Here is a 16,170-nt window from a genome sequence, read left to right on the forward strand (position 1 = left end):
CACACACACACTGAACTTTCCTGTCAGTGGATGGTTTAGGACACGGGCTTTACTCATCTCAGTCAGTAGCTGAGCAGCTCTGAGTGGCTTTGGGACACGAAAGGTCTTTTTCCAAATGGAATAGACTACAATTGAAAACAAATACTAAATAAAACAACAAAAAAATTCATGGAACTCGATGGAAGTGTCAGCAGATTCGGTAAGTTTTGCAGTGATGTCATAATTATTCCGTGCGAGAAGTAAACAATTTTGATTTGAAGTGTCAACATGCTATTCATAATGGCTATAGGCTATATGAACACCATAATGTGTATATTTGAATGCTACAGTACCACACACTTCACACAAAGCGATTTTCTTTGATATAGATTGTAAAATATTTTACCTTTTTTTTTTTTTTTTTTTTTTTTGCTTTCGCAAGGTTCTTTTCAGTCAATGTGTAAATACCATCTTGTTTATTGTTGTACACTCAGAACTGCTATTAAATGTAGAGGTGCCATGTTTAGTGTCATCATAACATTTTCCATCACAGGTCAGGAGTTTGCTTGATTTACATTCGAGAACTTCAATATAGCATTCTACGGAGCCCCTAAAAGGATATGGTGGTGGAAAAAAATTCGGGGTGAGTGAGAAAAAAAAACCGGGATGGAGGAAAAAAATTTATTTTTCAAATGCTTTGCGTTCCCTCGCAAAACTTTTGCGTTCTCTCGCAAATATATTTGCGTTCTCTTGCAAAACCAGTTGAGTTTGGACAACACTTCCTGCTTGCTTTACAGCTTGGTTCATACAACTCCATACGTTCACAATGGAGCGGTTCATATAGTTTTTTTTAACTTGGAAATACGAAATAGTCAGTGCATGCTTATTAAGGCACGGTTTTAGGACATTCTAAAACTCTTAATGTAAAACACTTGATGACTAAATTCAGTACACACCTAATAAATCATACAAGCAGAGTAGCTCAGAATATGAACTTAACCCGGTAAATTGCACTTTAAGCGTAGGCTATCCCTCATAGAAAGAAAACGCTTAATTTATGGACTAGACAGTGGTATAAAAAGGCCGAATTCGGTATACAGTTTATTAATAAAGTATACATGAAAGCAGGTAAACACAAAAGAACAGACGCTTTTTTCCTCCCATAAAGAAAACGCGGAGTTTTATTTTAAACTTGGACTTAAGTTCAAATACAGCTTTGCTTATAGTTTAAGGCATGGTTTTGGGACATTCTAAAACGCGTAATGTGGCTTAAAGTAGGCTAACAGTGACATTGGAGGCCCCATTCAGTATTAGGCCTAATAAATACTATTAATAATACCTATAACAATTGTAATATTAATAACCTTATTAATAGCATTATTTTAAGTAAGGTAAAAATTATTATATTAGCATTATAAACTATTATGCTAATATTAATAAGGCTATTTTATAAAGACAGTATAGGCTAAAACCAAAATAATTTGCTTGTTTTATTAATAAAATATAGCCTATTATGCACAGGAAAGCAGACAAGACCAGAATAGCTATAAACAAGCCAAAACTTAGAGTAAAGCGAAACTGAAAGAATGGGCTCACCCACCGCTCTCATTAGCACAAATCCAAATGTTTTCATATTTGCAATGTATTTGAAGCTAAATCATTATTTATTAAAATAACTGGGCTTTGTATGTTCCAATATTGACGGGAAAAAAAATTCATAATTAACAAAAATGTACCACACTGGAGTGGGCCGGGGCTCACGCTGCACGGCACAGACTATAACAGATTATTTAAATTGACTGTGTAACATTTTATCTGTATTGGTGATTCTTTATTTTAATAATGAACAGACAACACTTGCAATGAATATGTGTGCATGAGGCGCCGGCGAGATCAAATCGCTGAAACATAAAATGAAAAGTCAACTGGTTTTGCAAGAGAATGCAAATATCTTTGCAAGGGAACGCAAATATATTTGCGAGAAGCAAAAGTTTCGCGAGGGAACGCAAAAGTTTTGCGAGGGAACGCAAAGTTTCTCGCGGGAACGCAAAAGTTTTGAGAGGGAACGTAAAGCATTTGAAAAATATTTTTTCCTCCCACCCCGATTTTTTTTTCACTCACCCCGAATTTTTTCCACCACCATGTCCTTTTAGGGGCTCCGTAGGCCTACAAAGATGCATGGGTTCACAATGAAACCATCCCAGACAGCAACATAGCCTAGTGTTGGCCCAGAATCGGCCCACATCTGGCCCGTGTGAAATCCGTGTCTGGGATGTCATTTATAAGCATTGCAGCTCACAAACAAATACACACTATTTGAGTTAACGTAGTTTGTATGATTATAGCTATATAACATTCTTTTCGTGGACCTTAATTTTTGCACCAACCCACGTTCAGCATGAAGTTAAGTAGTTAACTAATGTCACGCGAGGATTCAACCAGAAGAAGGCGCCCTATGCCAAATTACGTTTCAACTAGTAATTCATCAAAGTGACTCGTATCTTCGAATCGGTTCCCTAAAAGATTCATTTAGATTCGCACACTCATTTGTTCAGATTACATCTGCTTAGATTCTATAGAGATGTTGTGTTTGATATGACTTCAATAAAGCTATAAGAATACAGAAATAACTAAAATGGATAACTATTCACCACCGTTCTCTCTTTGTTAAAGAGCTTGACACACAAGCAGAGCTGAATTGAACGACATGCCGCGTCTTTAGTTGGTCAGCAGATGCAGAGCTCAAGTTCATTCAGTTTGTCTCATTTAGTACCGCTTCGAGTCTTGACTCGTTCAGTGAAGGGGGCGGTTCGTTCAGCAGGTCCAGCCAATGAACTGATCCATCACAACCCGCACTGGAATGCTATTGGTTCGCGTTTTGGTCAGCACAGGCTTTTAAAGGGGAGAAACTTCAGCAAACTAAATAGCTAGGAGTCAAATCAGACCGATTCCTCCATTTAAAAGATTCGTTCAGCCAAAGATTCTTCCATAAGCGAGATTATGTTTATAGACATCAGGCAAAATCTATATGTTACACGGAAACTTCTATCAGGAGGACGTAAATGGTTTTGTATTTAAGCAGGCTGAGAAAACGGGCAAAAATCTTACAAATAGGATATTGTTATGGCACAATTAAATACCACAGTGAAATTTATAACACGCCAGACTTATAGATGCGCAAAACTTAGATACATAGAGCAAGTGAATCGTAAAAACACAATAGAGTGATTTTTTTGCAGGTTTAGAACCCGCCCATAGAAAGAGACTTGCAAACGTCATGGTTTTCTCGCCTCATGTTATTTTTCTAGACAATCAGCAGATTACAGTCGATCCCTTTGAGGAATGTCTTGTGTGCGCAAAAGGACGAAATCCCAGGAGTTAGTTTACCAAGAGCAGTGCAAGATCGTGGCATACGAGAATGGCAAACGCATAGGTGGGTGTTGCATTTGTGTCGGGCGTTCGTGCATTAAATACCCCTCCGCAGATTAAACTGTCCGAGATTTGTTTATCTTTGTATTGCTGTAGTTCCAGGACGTTTCCACCATAATTGCATATATAGTTTTTATTTATTTATTTATTCTACTAGCTACTTACTGCAAAACCATAAAAAGGGGATCTCATCTAAACTGTAACTTATGTAACTTTTAAACTGTAAAAGTAAAAGAAGAGCTCGCTCGCACTGTAAATGTTGTGTAAACATTTAAGTGACTGTGCAAGGTTAATAAAATAACATTAACCGATCATACACATAGCCTACAGACTTTGAAATAACATTAAGTTTCGTTTATGGAATCATTTATGGAATGATTAAATACTGTAAACGTGTCAACCAATCTCTGCTACCAAAGTCAATGCGTAGTTCAGTGGCCAATCAAGCGTTTTGTTTGCTGTAAGAATCTGGACTCTAAATATAAAGGATTCAAAATATTAAGAGCATTTACAGAATACCGTGAAGAAATGCAATGGATGTTTAAATGCACATGATTCAGTAAGGCTGGGTTCTGAAGGAGGTCACAAGCGTCTACAATTTCATAAGTGCATGATACACTTTTTTAATGTTTGGGATGAGGAATGAGTCAAGGGGATTTTCCTGTTCGGCTTTTTGTTGTTTTTCTGTATGGCATTAAATGGCATTCCAGCCAAATACACCAGATAAGATTTGATTTGTTAATGTTTTTTTGTTGTTGTTGTTGTATGTTTTTTTTGTTTGTTTGTTTTTTACTGAAAAAAGAAGAGTAGGATTACAGAACCTTTCCAAGGAAAGACTGAATGGTTTTGTCGGTTGACTTATCACATTTTAATCACTGGCTACCTTCCAGTGATGAAAAATCAAGGTTAGCTGGTTATAAATAAAGACTTTTTATTTACATTTCTGTCCAGAAAAAAATAGTGGCACCCAGGGCTTCATAGATGAATATTCCAGTTAAATGGAAAAAGTTTTGAGGAGTATAGCATCAAACAGATGAAATAGCATTGTGATCATCGTTTATTTTCCCACTTCATTGCAGCGTCCTGAAACTGAATGGATTTGAATGCTTCAGCTGCTATCTTTACATACATTTTAGCAGTCAAACTGAAGAGCTTTTATGCAAATGTTAAACTGAGGTTGATCCAAAAGAAAATTTAAACATGTGGTCTTAAGCATTCTGTTGATAATGCCAAAAATAAACATTTGAATCTCACTACATTTACTGTGAGATTCAAAAATACAGAACACACATGTGTAATACTAGTAATACTATTATGTAGAGATGTGTAGTTACTGAAAGACAAATGGGCTTAAAATGGCTAAATGATGATGGCTAACCTGTTTACACAAGATTATTGTGGAGCAACACAGTGGATGGGGGCTGGGAAGCTTCAGAATGACAAAAAAGCACCATACATGTTAGATAAAAAAAAAGGGTTAATTCAACTTGTGTGCTATATTACAAGTCTTTTGAAGTCACGATAGCTTTGTCTAAGTATCAGACCTAGAAGTTTGTATTTGCTTGCTTTGAACAGCTGTGGTCACCATTCACCTATATTGTACATGAAAGAGCAGCATACACATGCTTTTTGTGTTCAGTTAACTTTTATTCAGGTTTCAATGCAAGTTAGCAAGATAGAAAAAGACTCTTTTGGCATATTTTTAGTTACACACATGCTGAGTTGCATAACGTCTTTAGTCAGCTGTCTTTGACATGACTCACAAACTTCTAAAAGTACTGATTTTGAAGCTAAATACTGCATTTGTAAAGAAATTCTTTGTGGCTCACATGTAGATACAGTGGGTATAGAAAATACTCACCACCTTTAAAATAATCACATTTTAAAGGCACAGTTTTTGTTTCAGTGCAACTTATAACATCCAATCATTACCCTAAAAAATTTAGGGTAATGATTCACATCTAGATTTTTTTTTAACTTGAGCCAATGAAAAATAAATAACTTGCCCTAAAGTTAAAAAATATAGATGTGAATCATTACCCTAAATTTTTTTAATTGGATGAATGAAACATTTTTTTCAGTGCATCAACATGTCAGGAAAAAAAAGAAAAAAAAAACAGAATCACTGAGTTGGAAAAAGGATAACCCCCCTCCTAAAAATGACTTGTAACTCAGATTGCACCCACAGATTGCAGAATTCATGATACGTTTATAACAATTTATAACACTTATAAATTCAGAGTTTGCTGCCATATTGAATTGATACAGCTGAACGATAATCTGTGCATGACAGTACAGTCTGTGAAGGTAACTACAACATCTGTCTATAGCAGCTTTCATTGATGGCCATTCATAATTAAGAGTGTTTTCTGGCTAAATAAACCTTTTTAAAAGCAACATATATTGCTTAAATATTTCACTATATATATACTTAATATTTTACTAATGCCCAGTTTTGTTTTGGAGGGCCTTTAAATGTTTTTATTACTTTTTCACCGTTTGCTGCCTTTAAACTGCTATTGAGGTGAATGCTTATGAATAGCTTTTAGTCCAGCAATTGCACAAATGAAATCCACTTTGCAAATCATACTTGGCCTTGTTTCTATAATTTCTTTTAAGATCACAGCAATGAGAAGTCAGAAGAGTATGATTTGAATGAGATAAAAAGCCAAATGCTCACATTTTCCTAAATGTTAAATACCTCACCCTTTTCAAAAATGCTAGAACTCTAGTATCAGTCATCCAAATAAAATCTTACACACAGAGTTTTCCGAGTAAACACAGGCAACCATCTCAGCACAGGAAATTTCAGGCTCATTTCAAAGGCCTTTCTGAAACCATCTCAACTTTTTCACCATTTCTCCGTCTTCTGCTTGAGTGCAGCCAGAGCCTCATAAACAGAATCTGTGGCAACAGCTCGTAAAAAAATGTCTGCAATTTTATGGTTGTGCCCACACCCTTTTTTTCAGAGAATCTGGAAATATTCATAATTCAACTGTTGGGCCAATTAAGCCCACCACGACAGAGTTCAACCAGGTTGCACATTTATCATTAACCGTTATCGTTATCGTTCCAAATTCAGCCACTCCTGAAATGGAAGTGAAAGCATTTTATGGAAAGACTGATCTTTTATTGCAACATTGAGATGAATTGACTACAAACACCACCACCCATGCACATACACATTTTTCTATATTTGTCTTGCTTTATAGATGCAATAATCCTTGCATGATTGTTTGAAAACCAATCCTGAAAATTGTAACATGGATCATATGGCTGTTTGGAAAGTAAACTCTTTCAGTATATTATTCATATGTGCTGATTTGCTGCTCAAGAAACATTTCTTCTTATTATCAATTTTGATAATCAAATTTGTGCTGCTTCAAATTTTTGTAAAAACTGATATTTTTTTTTTTTTTTTTTTTTTTGGATTCTTAGTATATCTTTTTTGGATATTTGTACATGTATGCTTTTTTTTTTTTCTTTTAAATAAAAAATAGCAGAAAAGTGCAAAATTAGTACAAACTATTTCAAAGCCATAACTCATAAAACAAAAATATAGTGTATTTAATTTTTTTCTATGTTCTCAGTATGTGAAGCACACGATCTGCATATCTGTATATATTCACGCAAGAATCTCTGTGAGCAATGCAAAGGACTTTATAGCTAATCTTTTCTCTATCAGCATTGTGGGTTTGTGGTTTCAGCAAGAAAAAATAACCACAGTATCATTGCGATATGGAAAAAAATGCTGTGTGGGTGGATGCGTGTGGTCAATACAGTGTTATCTTTAAGACAATGAGTACAATTTCTGAATATAAACTGAATATAACAAGGCATAGTGATATACTTTATGCTGAAATTTTTAAAGATCGATACTAGTTACTGAAAGGGAAAAATTTAAGGAATTTAAAAACAAAACTTCGCAACTGGAATGGTTAAACATTTATTTTCTTTTCATTAAAGTAAAAACTCAATGATTTAGACTTTATAGTGTGTAGATATACAGCATGAAAAAGTAATTTTGGTGCATTTACAGCAACCTTTACCATACTTTAAGCTCACCCAGCAGGTTTTGACTTTGAACAAAGCAGTGTAAATTCTTTAAGATCATTTCTGCTTTTGTCTGGAGAGAGGCGTGCCAGGGCATTAGCATTAATGAAACCATGGATATAATCTTTTTAAATAGCTTTGAACTATATGTGACTCAGCACTGACCCCAAATGTTTTTGACTTTGTCTCTGTATTTGGACTTTTCCTAAGACACACAGGTTCTCATAAACATTTTATGACCATTGTGAAATCCATTCGCACTGATGAATGAACTTGACATTTTCTTGACCTTTAGGTCTGGATGGAGACCCGGACCTGCAGTTTTTGCTGAAAGGTGGAAACCTAATAAAGGTGAAGTCCAGGTCATGGAGGAAGACCCGCTTCTTTCGGCTGAACGATGACTGCAAGACTATGTGGCAACAGACCAGCAAGACTTTCAAGAGGGACTCCGGCTGTAAGTGTCTCTGCTGTCCCTTTCTTCATTTCAACACTCATTTTACGAAGAATCAAGAGTTTACTTGAGATAATACATCTTAGTATTCTAAGTAAAACACCGTAAATTAAAACAACTAAGCTGCCAAGACAAGCAATTTTGATCAATGAAACACATGAATGTTCAGGTTTACAAAACCATATATCGGCCATAAATATACTAAAGGAACTATTATTCCTAAACACACATACAACTAACATGTGTCATGAAGAACTCAATTACCTTTTTTGTGGTAAAATTAAATATATAATGACATAAAATTGAAATAAAAAAAAATAAGAAAAATATTTTATATAATACACTACCATTCAGTAGTTGTTAATCAAGAGTGCATTCATTTGATGAAAAGTGACAATAAATACATTTATGTTACTATATATATTAAATAAATGCTGTTTTTAAGCATTCAAGTCATCAAAGAATCCTGTACAAAAGAATCAAAAATATTAGGCAGCACATCTGTTTTTAAAATTGATAAATACGTTCCTTGAGCATCAAAATCAGCATATTAGACTGATTTCTGAAGGATCATGTGACACTGAAGACTTTTTTTATCAGAAATATAAGATGATTTAAAATAGAAACAGTAGACTATTTCTATTTTTACTGTATTTTGATTATACACACAACGTGTGTGTGTATGTATATGCAATTATCATACTGTATATAATATCTCAATACAAATAGATTATTATATAAAAACATGTTTCTTGATACACTGTAATCGAATAACTTTCATGAATTTCACTTCCATTCTCCCGGAAATAAAGCACACCTGGTTCCCTCGGCCTCACATCAACTGGTGCCTATTGTCACGGACGGTCTCACCCACCACTCTGCCTTCCTGTACGCTCATCGAATTATAGCCGTCGGGAGCTGTAAAAAAAAAAATTCAGCATTAGGAGGGACTACGTTAACCTGCTCTCCTGGCTCATTCTCCTACACAAACATTTTTAACGCCGTAAGATGTTCCCTGCGAGCCGCGCGGGGAAAAGACTTTGAGTTGGGAACAAAATGTTTGTGGTGATATTAAATAGGCTGGTTTTTCCCACGAGGCGGCGGCGGGTGCCGCTGCTCTCCCGGGTCTCCTCCCCTTAGCGGCGGCGGGGTGCCGCTCACAGAGTCTCCCGAGTCCCCCCGGCGGCTGGTGCCGCTCCCTGGCCAAGGCGGCCTCAGATCAGGCCTCTTTATCTCCGGGTCTGCCAGACCGTGGCTGCCTCCCCCTCTTTGTCCTGCATGTGTGTGATTAAGGAAACCGAGACCAAACAAAATCAAAGGATTCTAGTGAAAACACCAGATATCAGCAGGGAAACCCTCTGGTCCAGTTCGCATGATATTCTCACCCATTAGTTGGGTGTTTTGACAAGCGTTTTTACTCCCATTGGCCAGGAATGATGATTAGATGGATTACACATGTAGGCTTTTTGGCCTCTTTTCAAATTCTCAAAACAATGACATAAATGATGGAAAATGTATTAAACATCTCAAAACATGTAAAATCCTAATTGACTTAATGTAAGTATTGAAATGGTAAAGGATGATTCAGAGACTTTGTAAGTATTGAAATGTTTTAAATCTATAAAATATTGTCTAGTTACATGGTTTTAAAGCGAGAAGACAAGGCAACGCTATCTCACGACCAATTTGTACGTATTTTAGGAGGTGGCTAATTCGTACGAATTTGTACGACCTCACTCGTACGATTTCATACGATTTGCCTAGACCCCAGTGACGGGTAGGTTTAGGGGCGGGGTTTGGTGTAGGTAATTCGTACAAATTCATACGAATGTGCAACTCGTAAAATACGTACGATTTGGCAAAAATCATATGAATTTGTACGAGTGTGGTCGTACGAATTCGTACGAATTAGCCACCTCGTAAAATATGTACGAATTGCCGTGAGATCGGGCTGGATGTTGGGTTTATGATTTTTTGTCTAGTTAATTGTTTTTTTTATAGTATTATAGTGGTGTTGTGTTTTTTATCTCAGGTTGTGTGGTTTTTGTGGTATTGTAGTGATGGTTGAGGGTTTGTGTCAGGTTGTTTTTATCAAACACTAAGTGCTGCAGTAAAGCTATCCAGAAATTAGATTAGATTAGATTCAACTTTATTGTGATTATGCGGAGTACAAGTACAGCGCTAATGAAATGCAGTTAGCATCTAACCGGAACTGCAAGAATATAGTGTTCTATACACAGATACTGTAAGTGCAGATTAAGTAAAGCTATGATTTACAGTATGTACTGTGGAGTTGCTATATACAATATTAAGCAGAGTATGTACAGAATATAACAGAAGTGCAATGTAGAGTTATATGTATATTATGAACAGAAATGGGACAATGACATGAATGTTTAAATAAAACATCAACCTCAGTCCTGTGTGATGCCCCGTTCAATAGATTGCCGCTATTATCTGTACAACAATGAACAGATTTTGCCCCGTTTAGGGTGTTTGTCATGAGTTTATTATTTTCGCCTCCAGCAAAACTCAGGGAGAGGTCACATAGTCAGCATCCCACACTGAGTCAGACTAGAAAGAGCCCAGATATGTGTTTAGTAGGGTTTGCTTAGCACATCACAGTTGCTAAGTTGTATCCAGCTTGTACCTACAATAGTTCTTCCATGACTTGAATTATATGTCAAATAGGGTGGCTCAGAGGATTGATCTTTTCCCCTCTGTGTGCAGAAACCGAGAAAGAGCACCTCATATTTTGGAAATGAGCAATCATTTTTAAAGGTGAACATCACTACATTAAATCAAAAAGCAACCCACTTCACCTTAAAAAAGTGTTGGTGGAATAATTAACCAAAATGTCACTGTTTTCATCTTTAAATAGTATTTCAGTTACAGTATTTTATATAATACATTAAATGTAACAATAATAATCTGACAAATTCCGAGAAAAGAGGTCAGAATTTGGCCAAGCACAATGTTTCTTTTCTGTCAGCTTGTTTGAGTGGAATATGAAGAAAAGTGTTTTTAATACAAAAAAAGTCAACCTTCAAATAATTATGTTCAGTTATGCACTCAATACTTGGTCGGGAATCCTTTTGCAGAAATGACTGCTTCAATGCGGCGTGGCATGGAGGCAATCAGCCTGTGGCTCTGCTGAGGTGTTATGGAGGCCCAGAATGCTTCGATAGCGGCCTTAAGCTCATCCAGAGTGTTGGGTCTTGCGTTTCTCAACTTTCTCTTCACAATATCCCACAGATTCTCTATGGGGGTTCAGGTCAGGAGAGTTGGCAGGCCAATTGAGCACAGTAATACCATGGTCAGTAAACCATTTTACCAGTGGTTTTGGCACTGTGAGCAGGTGCCAGGTCGTGCTGAAAAACGAAATCTTCATCTCCATAAAGCTTTTCAGCAGATGGAAGCATGAAGTGCTCCAAAATCTCCTGATAGCTAGCTGCATTGACCCTGCCCTTGATAAAAGACAGTGGACCAACACCAGCAGCTGACATGGCACCCCAGACCATCACTGACTGTGGGTACTTGACACTGGACTTCAGGCATTTTGGCATTTCCTTCTCCCCAGTCTTCCTCCAGACTCTGGCACCTTGATTTCCGAATGACATGCAAAATTTGCTTTCATCCGAGAAAAAGTACTTTGGACCACTGAGCAACAGTCCAGTGCTGCTTCTCTGTGGGGAATGCGACACCTGTAGCCCATTTCCTGTGCACGGTGGCTCTGGATGTTTCTACTCCAGACTCAGTCCACTGCTTCCGCAGGTCCCCCAAGGTCTGGAATCGGTCCTTCTCCACAATCTTCCTCAGGGTCCGGTCACCTCTTCTCGTTGTGCAGCGTTTTTTTGCCACACTTTTTCCTTCCCACAGACTTCCCACTGAGGTGCCTTGATACAGCACTCTGGGAACAGCCTATTCATTTAGAAATTTCTTTCAGTGTCTTACCCTCTCGCTTGAGGGTGTCAATGATGGCCTTCTGGACAGCAGTCAGGTCGGCAGTCTTACCCATGATTGCGGTTTTGAGTAATGAACCAGACTGGGAGTTTTTAAAAACCTCAGGAATCTTTTGCAGGTGTTTAGAGTTAATTAGTTGATTCAGATGATTAGGTTAATAGCTCGTTTAGAGAACCTTTTCATGATATGCTAATTTTTTGAGATAGGAATTTTGGGTTTTCATGAGCTGTATGCCAAAATCATCAGTATTAAAACAATAAAAGACCTGAAATATTTCAGTTGGTGTGCAATGAATCTAAAATATATGAAAGTTTAATTTTTATCATTACATTATGGAAAATAATGAACTTTTTCACAATATGCTAATTTTTTGAGAAGGACCTGTATATGCAATTATCATACTGTATATAATATCTCAATACAAATAGATTTTTATATAAAAACATGTTTCTTGATACACTGTAATCGAATAACTTTAATTTACTTAAAATAAAGAGGCCTCACATCAACCGGCTTTCCTGTACGCTCATCATTATAGCCTGGAGCTGTAAAAAAAAAAATAGTTAGACCTGTCCTTCATTCTCCTACACAAACATTTTTAACGCCTGTAAGGCCAGAAAAGACTTTGAGTTGGGAACAAAATGTTTGTGGTGATATTAAATATTTTTTCCCACATGCCTCTGCTCCTCTTAGCTTCCGGCCTGGTTCCTCCTGGCCAAAGGCCTCAGATCAGGCCTCTTTATCTCCTGTCTGCCAGACCGTGGCTGCCTCCTCTTTGTCCTGCATGTGTGTGATTAAGGAAACCGAGACCAAACAAAATCAAAGGATTCTAGTGAAAACACCAGATATCAGCAGGGAAACCCTCTGGTCCAGTTCGCATGATATTCTCACCCATTAGTTGGGTGTTTTTGACAAGCGTTTTTACTCCCATTGGCCAGGAATGAATGATTAGATGGATTACACATGTAGGCTTTTCGGCCTCTTTTCAAATTCTCAAAACAATGACATAAATGATGGAAAATGTATTAAACATCTCAAAACATGTAAAATCCTAATTGACTTAATGTAAGTATTGAAATGTTACAGGATGATTCAGAGACTTGCCATTGAAGCTAATAGTTAAATCTATAAAATATTGTCTAGTTAATGGTTTTAAAGCGAGAAGACAAGGCAACGCTATCTCACGACCAATTTGTACGTATTTTAGGAGGTGGCTAATTCGTACGAATTTGTACGACCTCACTCGTACGATTTCATACGATTTGCCTAGACCCCAGTGACGGGTAGGTTTAGGGGCGGGGTTTGGTGTAGGTAATTTGTACAAATTCATACGAATGTGCAACTCGTAAAATACGTACGATTTGGCAAAAATCGTATGAATTTGTACGAGTGTGGTCGTACGAATTCGTACGAATTAGCCACCTCGTAAAATATGTACGAATTGCCGTGAGATCGGGCTGGACAAGGGGATCATGTTTTTACACACAGGAAGTGAGGTTTTTATAATCTTATAGTGATGGTGCCAAGTTTATCTCAAGTTAAATGCATTTGGAGGGATTGGAAACAAACTGAGGAAACGTGACAGATTGTTCTTATCAAACACTAAGTGCTGCAGTAAAGCTATCCAGAAATTAGATTAGATTAGATTCAACTTTATTGTGATTATGCGGAGTACAAGTACAGCGCTAATGAAATGCAGTTAGCATTTAACCGGAACTGCAAGAATATAGTGTTCTATACACAGATACTGTAAGTGCAGATTAAGTAAAGCTATGATTTACAGTATGTACTGTGGAGTTGCTATATACAATATTTAAGCAGAGTATGTACAGAATATAACAGAAGTGCAATGTAGAGTTATATGTATATTTATGAACAGAAATGGGACAATGACATGAAATGTTTAAATAAAACATCAACCTCAGTCCTGTGTGATGCCCCGTTCAATAGATTGCCGCTATTATCTGTACAACAATGAACAGATTTTGCCCCTGTTTAGGGTGTTTGTCATGAGTTTATTATTTTCGCCTCCAGCAAAACTCAGGGAGAGGTCACATAGTCAGCATCCCACACTGAGTCAGACTAGAAAGAGCCCAGATATGTGTTTAGTAGGGTTTGCTTAGCACATCACAGTTGCTAAGTTGTATTCAACTTTACTACCTACAATAGTTCTTCCATGACATGAATTATATGTCAAACAGGGAAGCTCAGAGGATTGATCTTTTCCCCTCTGTGTGCAAAGAAAGAGCACCTCACTGGAAGTGGTTTAAAAACCAGACATATTTTGGAAATGAGCAATCATTTTTAAAGGTGAACATCACTACATTAAATCAAAAAGCAACCCACTTCACCTTAAAAAAAGTGTTGGTGCAATAATTAACTAAAATGTCACTGTTTTCATCTTTAAATAGTATTTCAGTCACAGTATTTTATATAATACATTAAATGTAACAATAATAATCTGACAAATTCCGAAAAAAGAGGTCAGAATTTGGCCAAGCACAATGTTTCTTTTCTATCAGCTTGTTTGAGTGGAATATGAAGGAAGCTAGACTTGCTTTTGACACTGCTTTGTTTTTTCATTTTTTTTGTTGATTTTGTGTTTTGTAAATATTTTTCTTTTTTTTTGTTTTTGTGAGTGTGTGACAAATTTTATCTAGATGTGTTTTTTTTTGGCTTTTTACACAAAATGTGTGAGTATGTGTGTGAAGCTCTTCCTTTTTTATCAAATGGTCTTTGAAAGAAAGTCCTTAACCTTTGGAATCTCAGGAAGTTCAGCGACATAATATATGAGCTATAGACACAGTTTTAAACCTTTGCTTGTGTGATTGTGCAATTTTCTATAATTTTCTTTTTTGTAATTTTCAATAAATATTTTAATTACATTGACAAATTTTATCAATTTAAATAAAGAAAATAAACATCAAAATATCAATATATTGATAAATAACTATAAGAATTAAAAATTGTTTTTACTACAATGAACTGAATATAATTTAACATCAAAATTATGATTTTAACAATACTGTTGAGAATAGAGCTCAGTTTGTCTTATTTAGTGTTATATTTATTTAGCACTGCGATTAAAGGGCAGAGGGCGCAGGAGGAGACTGATTGTAATGCACAGCTGTGTTTGCAGTAAAGAAACATTACTGAGGTTATCACCTTCTTATCACTGTCTGACGTGATGCCTGCGTTGAGTTGTATTTCATACAGCAGTGCTTTGCCAAGATTCTTTGATTGAGAAATCAAGACTATTCAGGTATCTCTCATGTTAATGTTAAAGTTGAATCGTTCAAGGATGTTGATTTGAAATTTGATTAGGCATGACAGGAATTTACTGAATTAAAATAAATGTAACCGTGAAATATTGTTATGAAATCTAAATTAGGGTTAAAGTAATTAATAAATGAAATTAATATATTTCACAGTTCTTCCATTAAAAATCCATAAAATTAATTACATTAATATAATATAATGAAAATATAAATGAACAAATGTAAAGAAAATTATATCAATTAAATACAGATTTTTTTATACAGAGTTATTTCAAAAATTGTTTATTTAATATAATCTGAAAATATGTTTTCTGTATGGGTAATTCAATTGAAATGATTAAACATTTTACAGAAGCTATATACATATCAATAAATTTAAATTGGAATTACAATTCTGTTTGCTCAATTTTAAATGTAAAATTCATTTTGGAATTGTAAACAACCCTGTTAAAATACTGATCTCTAAAATCCTTAAAAGGGATGGACTCTCTTGCACTGTGCTGTTTCCTTTTCTGGTTTGGCAGGTTTTTAAAAGTCAAAATATACAGGTGCATCTCAATAAATTAGAATGTCGTGGAAAAGTTCATTTATTTCAGTAATTCAACTCAAATTGTGAAACCCATGTATTAAATAAAGTCAATGCACACAGACTGAAGTAGTTCATTGGTTCTTTTAATTGCGATGATTTTGGCTCACATTTAACAAAAAAAACCCACCAATTCTATATCTCAACAAATTAGAATATGGTGCCATGCCAATAAGCTAATCAACTCAAAACACCTGCAGAGGTTTCCTGAGCCTTCAAAATTGTCTCCTAGTTTGGTTCACTAGGCTACACAATCATGGGGGAAGACTGCTGATCTGACAGTTGTCCAGAAGACAATCATTGACACTCTTCACAAGGAGGGAAAGCCACAAACATTCATTGCCAAAGAAGCTGGCTGTTCACAGAGTGCTGTATCCAAGCATGTTAACAGAAAGCTGGGTGGAAGGAAAAAGTGTGGAAGAAAAAGATGC

At 36.1% G+C, this 16,170-nt stretch overlaps 1 protein-coding gene across 2 annotated transcripts in view; it reads left to right on the forward strand.

Moving 5' to 3' along the window:
• LOC109079265 (1-phosphatidylinositol 4,5-bisphosphate phosphodiesterase delta-1-like) overlaps window positions 1-16,170 on the forward strand; it is a 27,004-nt gene continuing 10,834 nt past the window's right edge. Inside the window, exons 1-2 of one of the 2 annotated variants that reach the window (XM_042714308.1) lie at window positions 1-199; window positions 7,757-7,915. In XM_042714308.1, coding sequence (XP_042570242.1) covers window positions 169-199; window positions 7,757-7,915 — 190 coding nt within the window. In that variant the 5' untranslated portion in view covers window positions 1-168. Of the gene's footprint in view, window positions 200-2,782; window positions 3,413-7,756; window positions 7,916-16,170 lie in introns of those variants that run through there. The other variant, XM_042714307.1, reaches the window with a different exon arrangement.

Source organism: Cyprinus carpio, chromosome A24 (genome assembly GCF_018340385.1).
Source record: "Cyprinus carpio isolate SPL01 chromosome A24, ASM1834038v1, whole genome shotgun sequence".
Classification (NCBI taxonomy): Eukaryota; Metazoa; Chordata; class Actinopteri; order Cypriniformes; family Cyprinidae; genus Cyprinus; species Cyprinus carpio.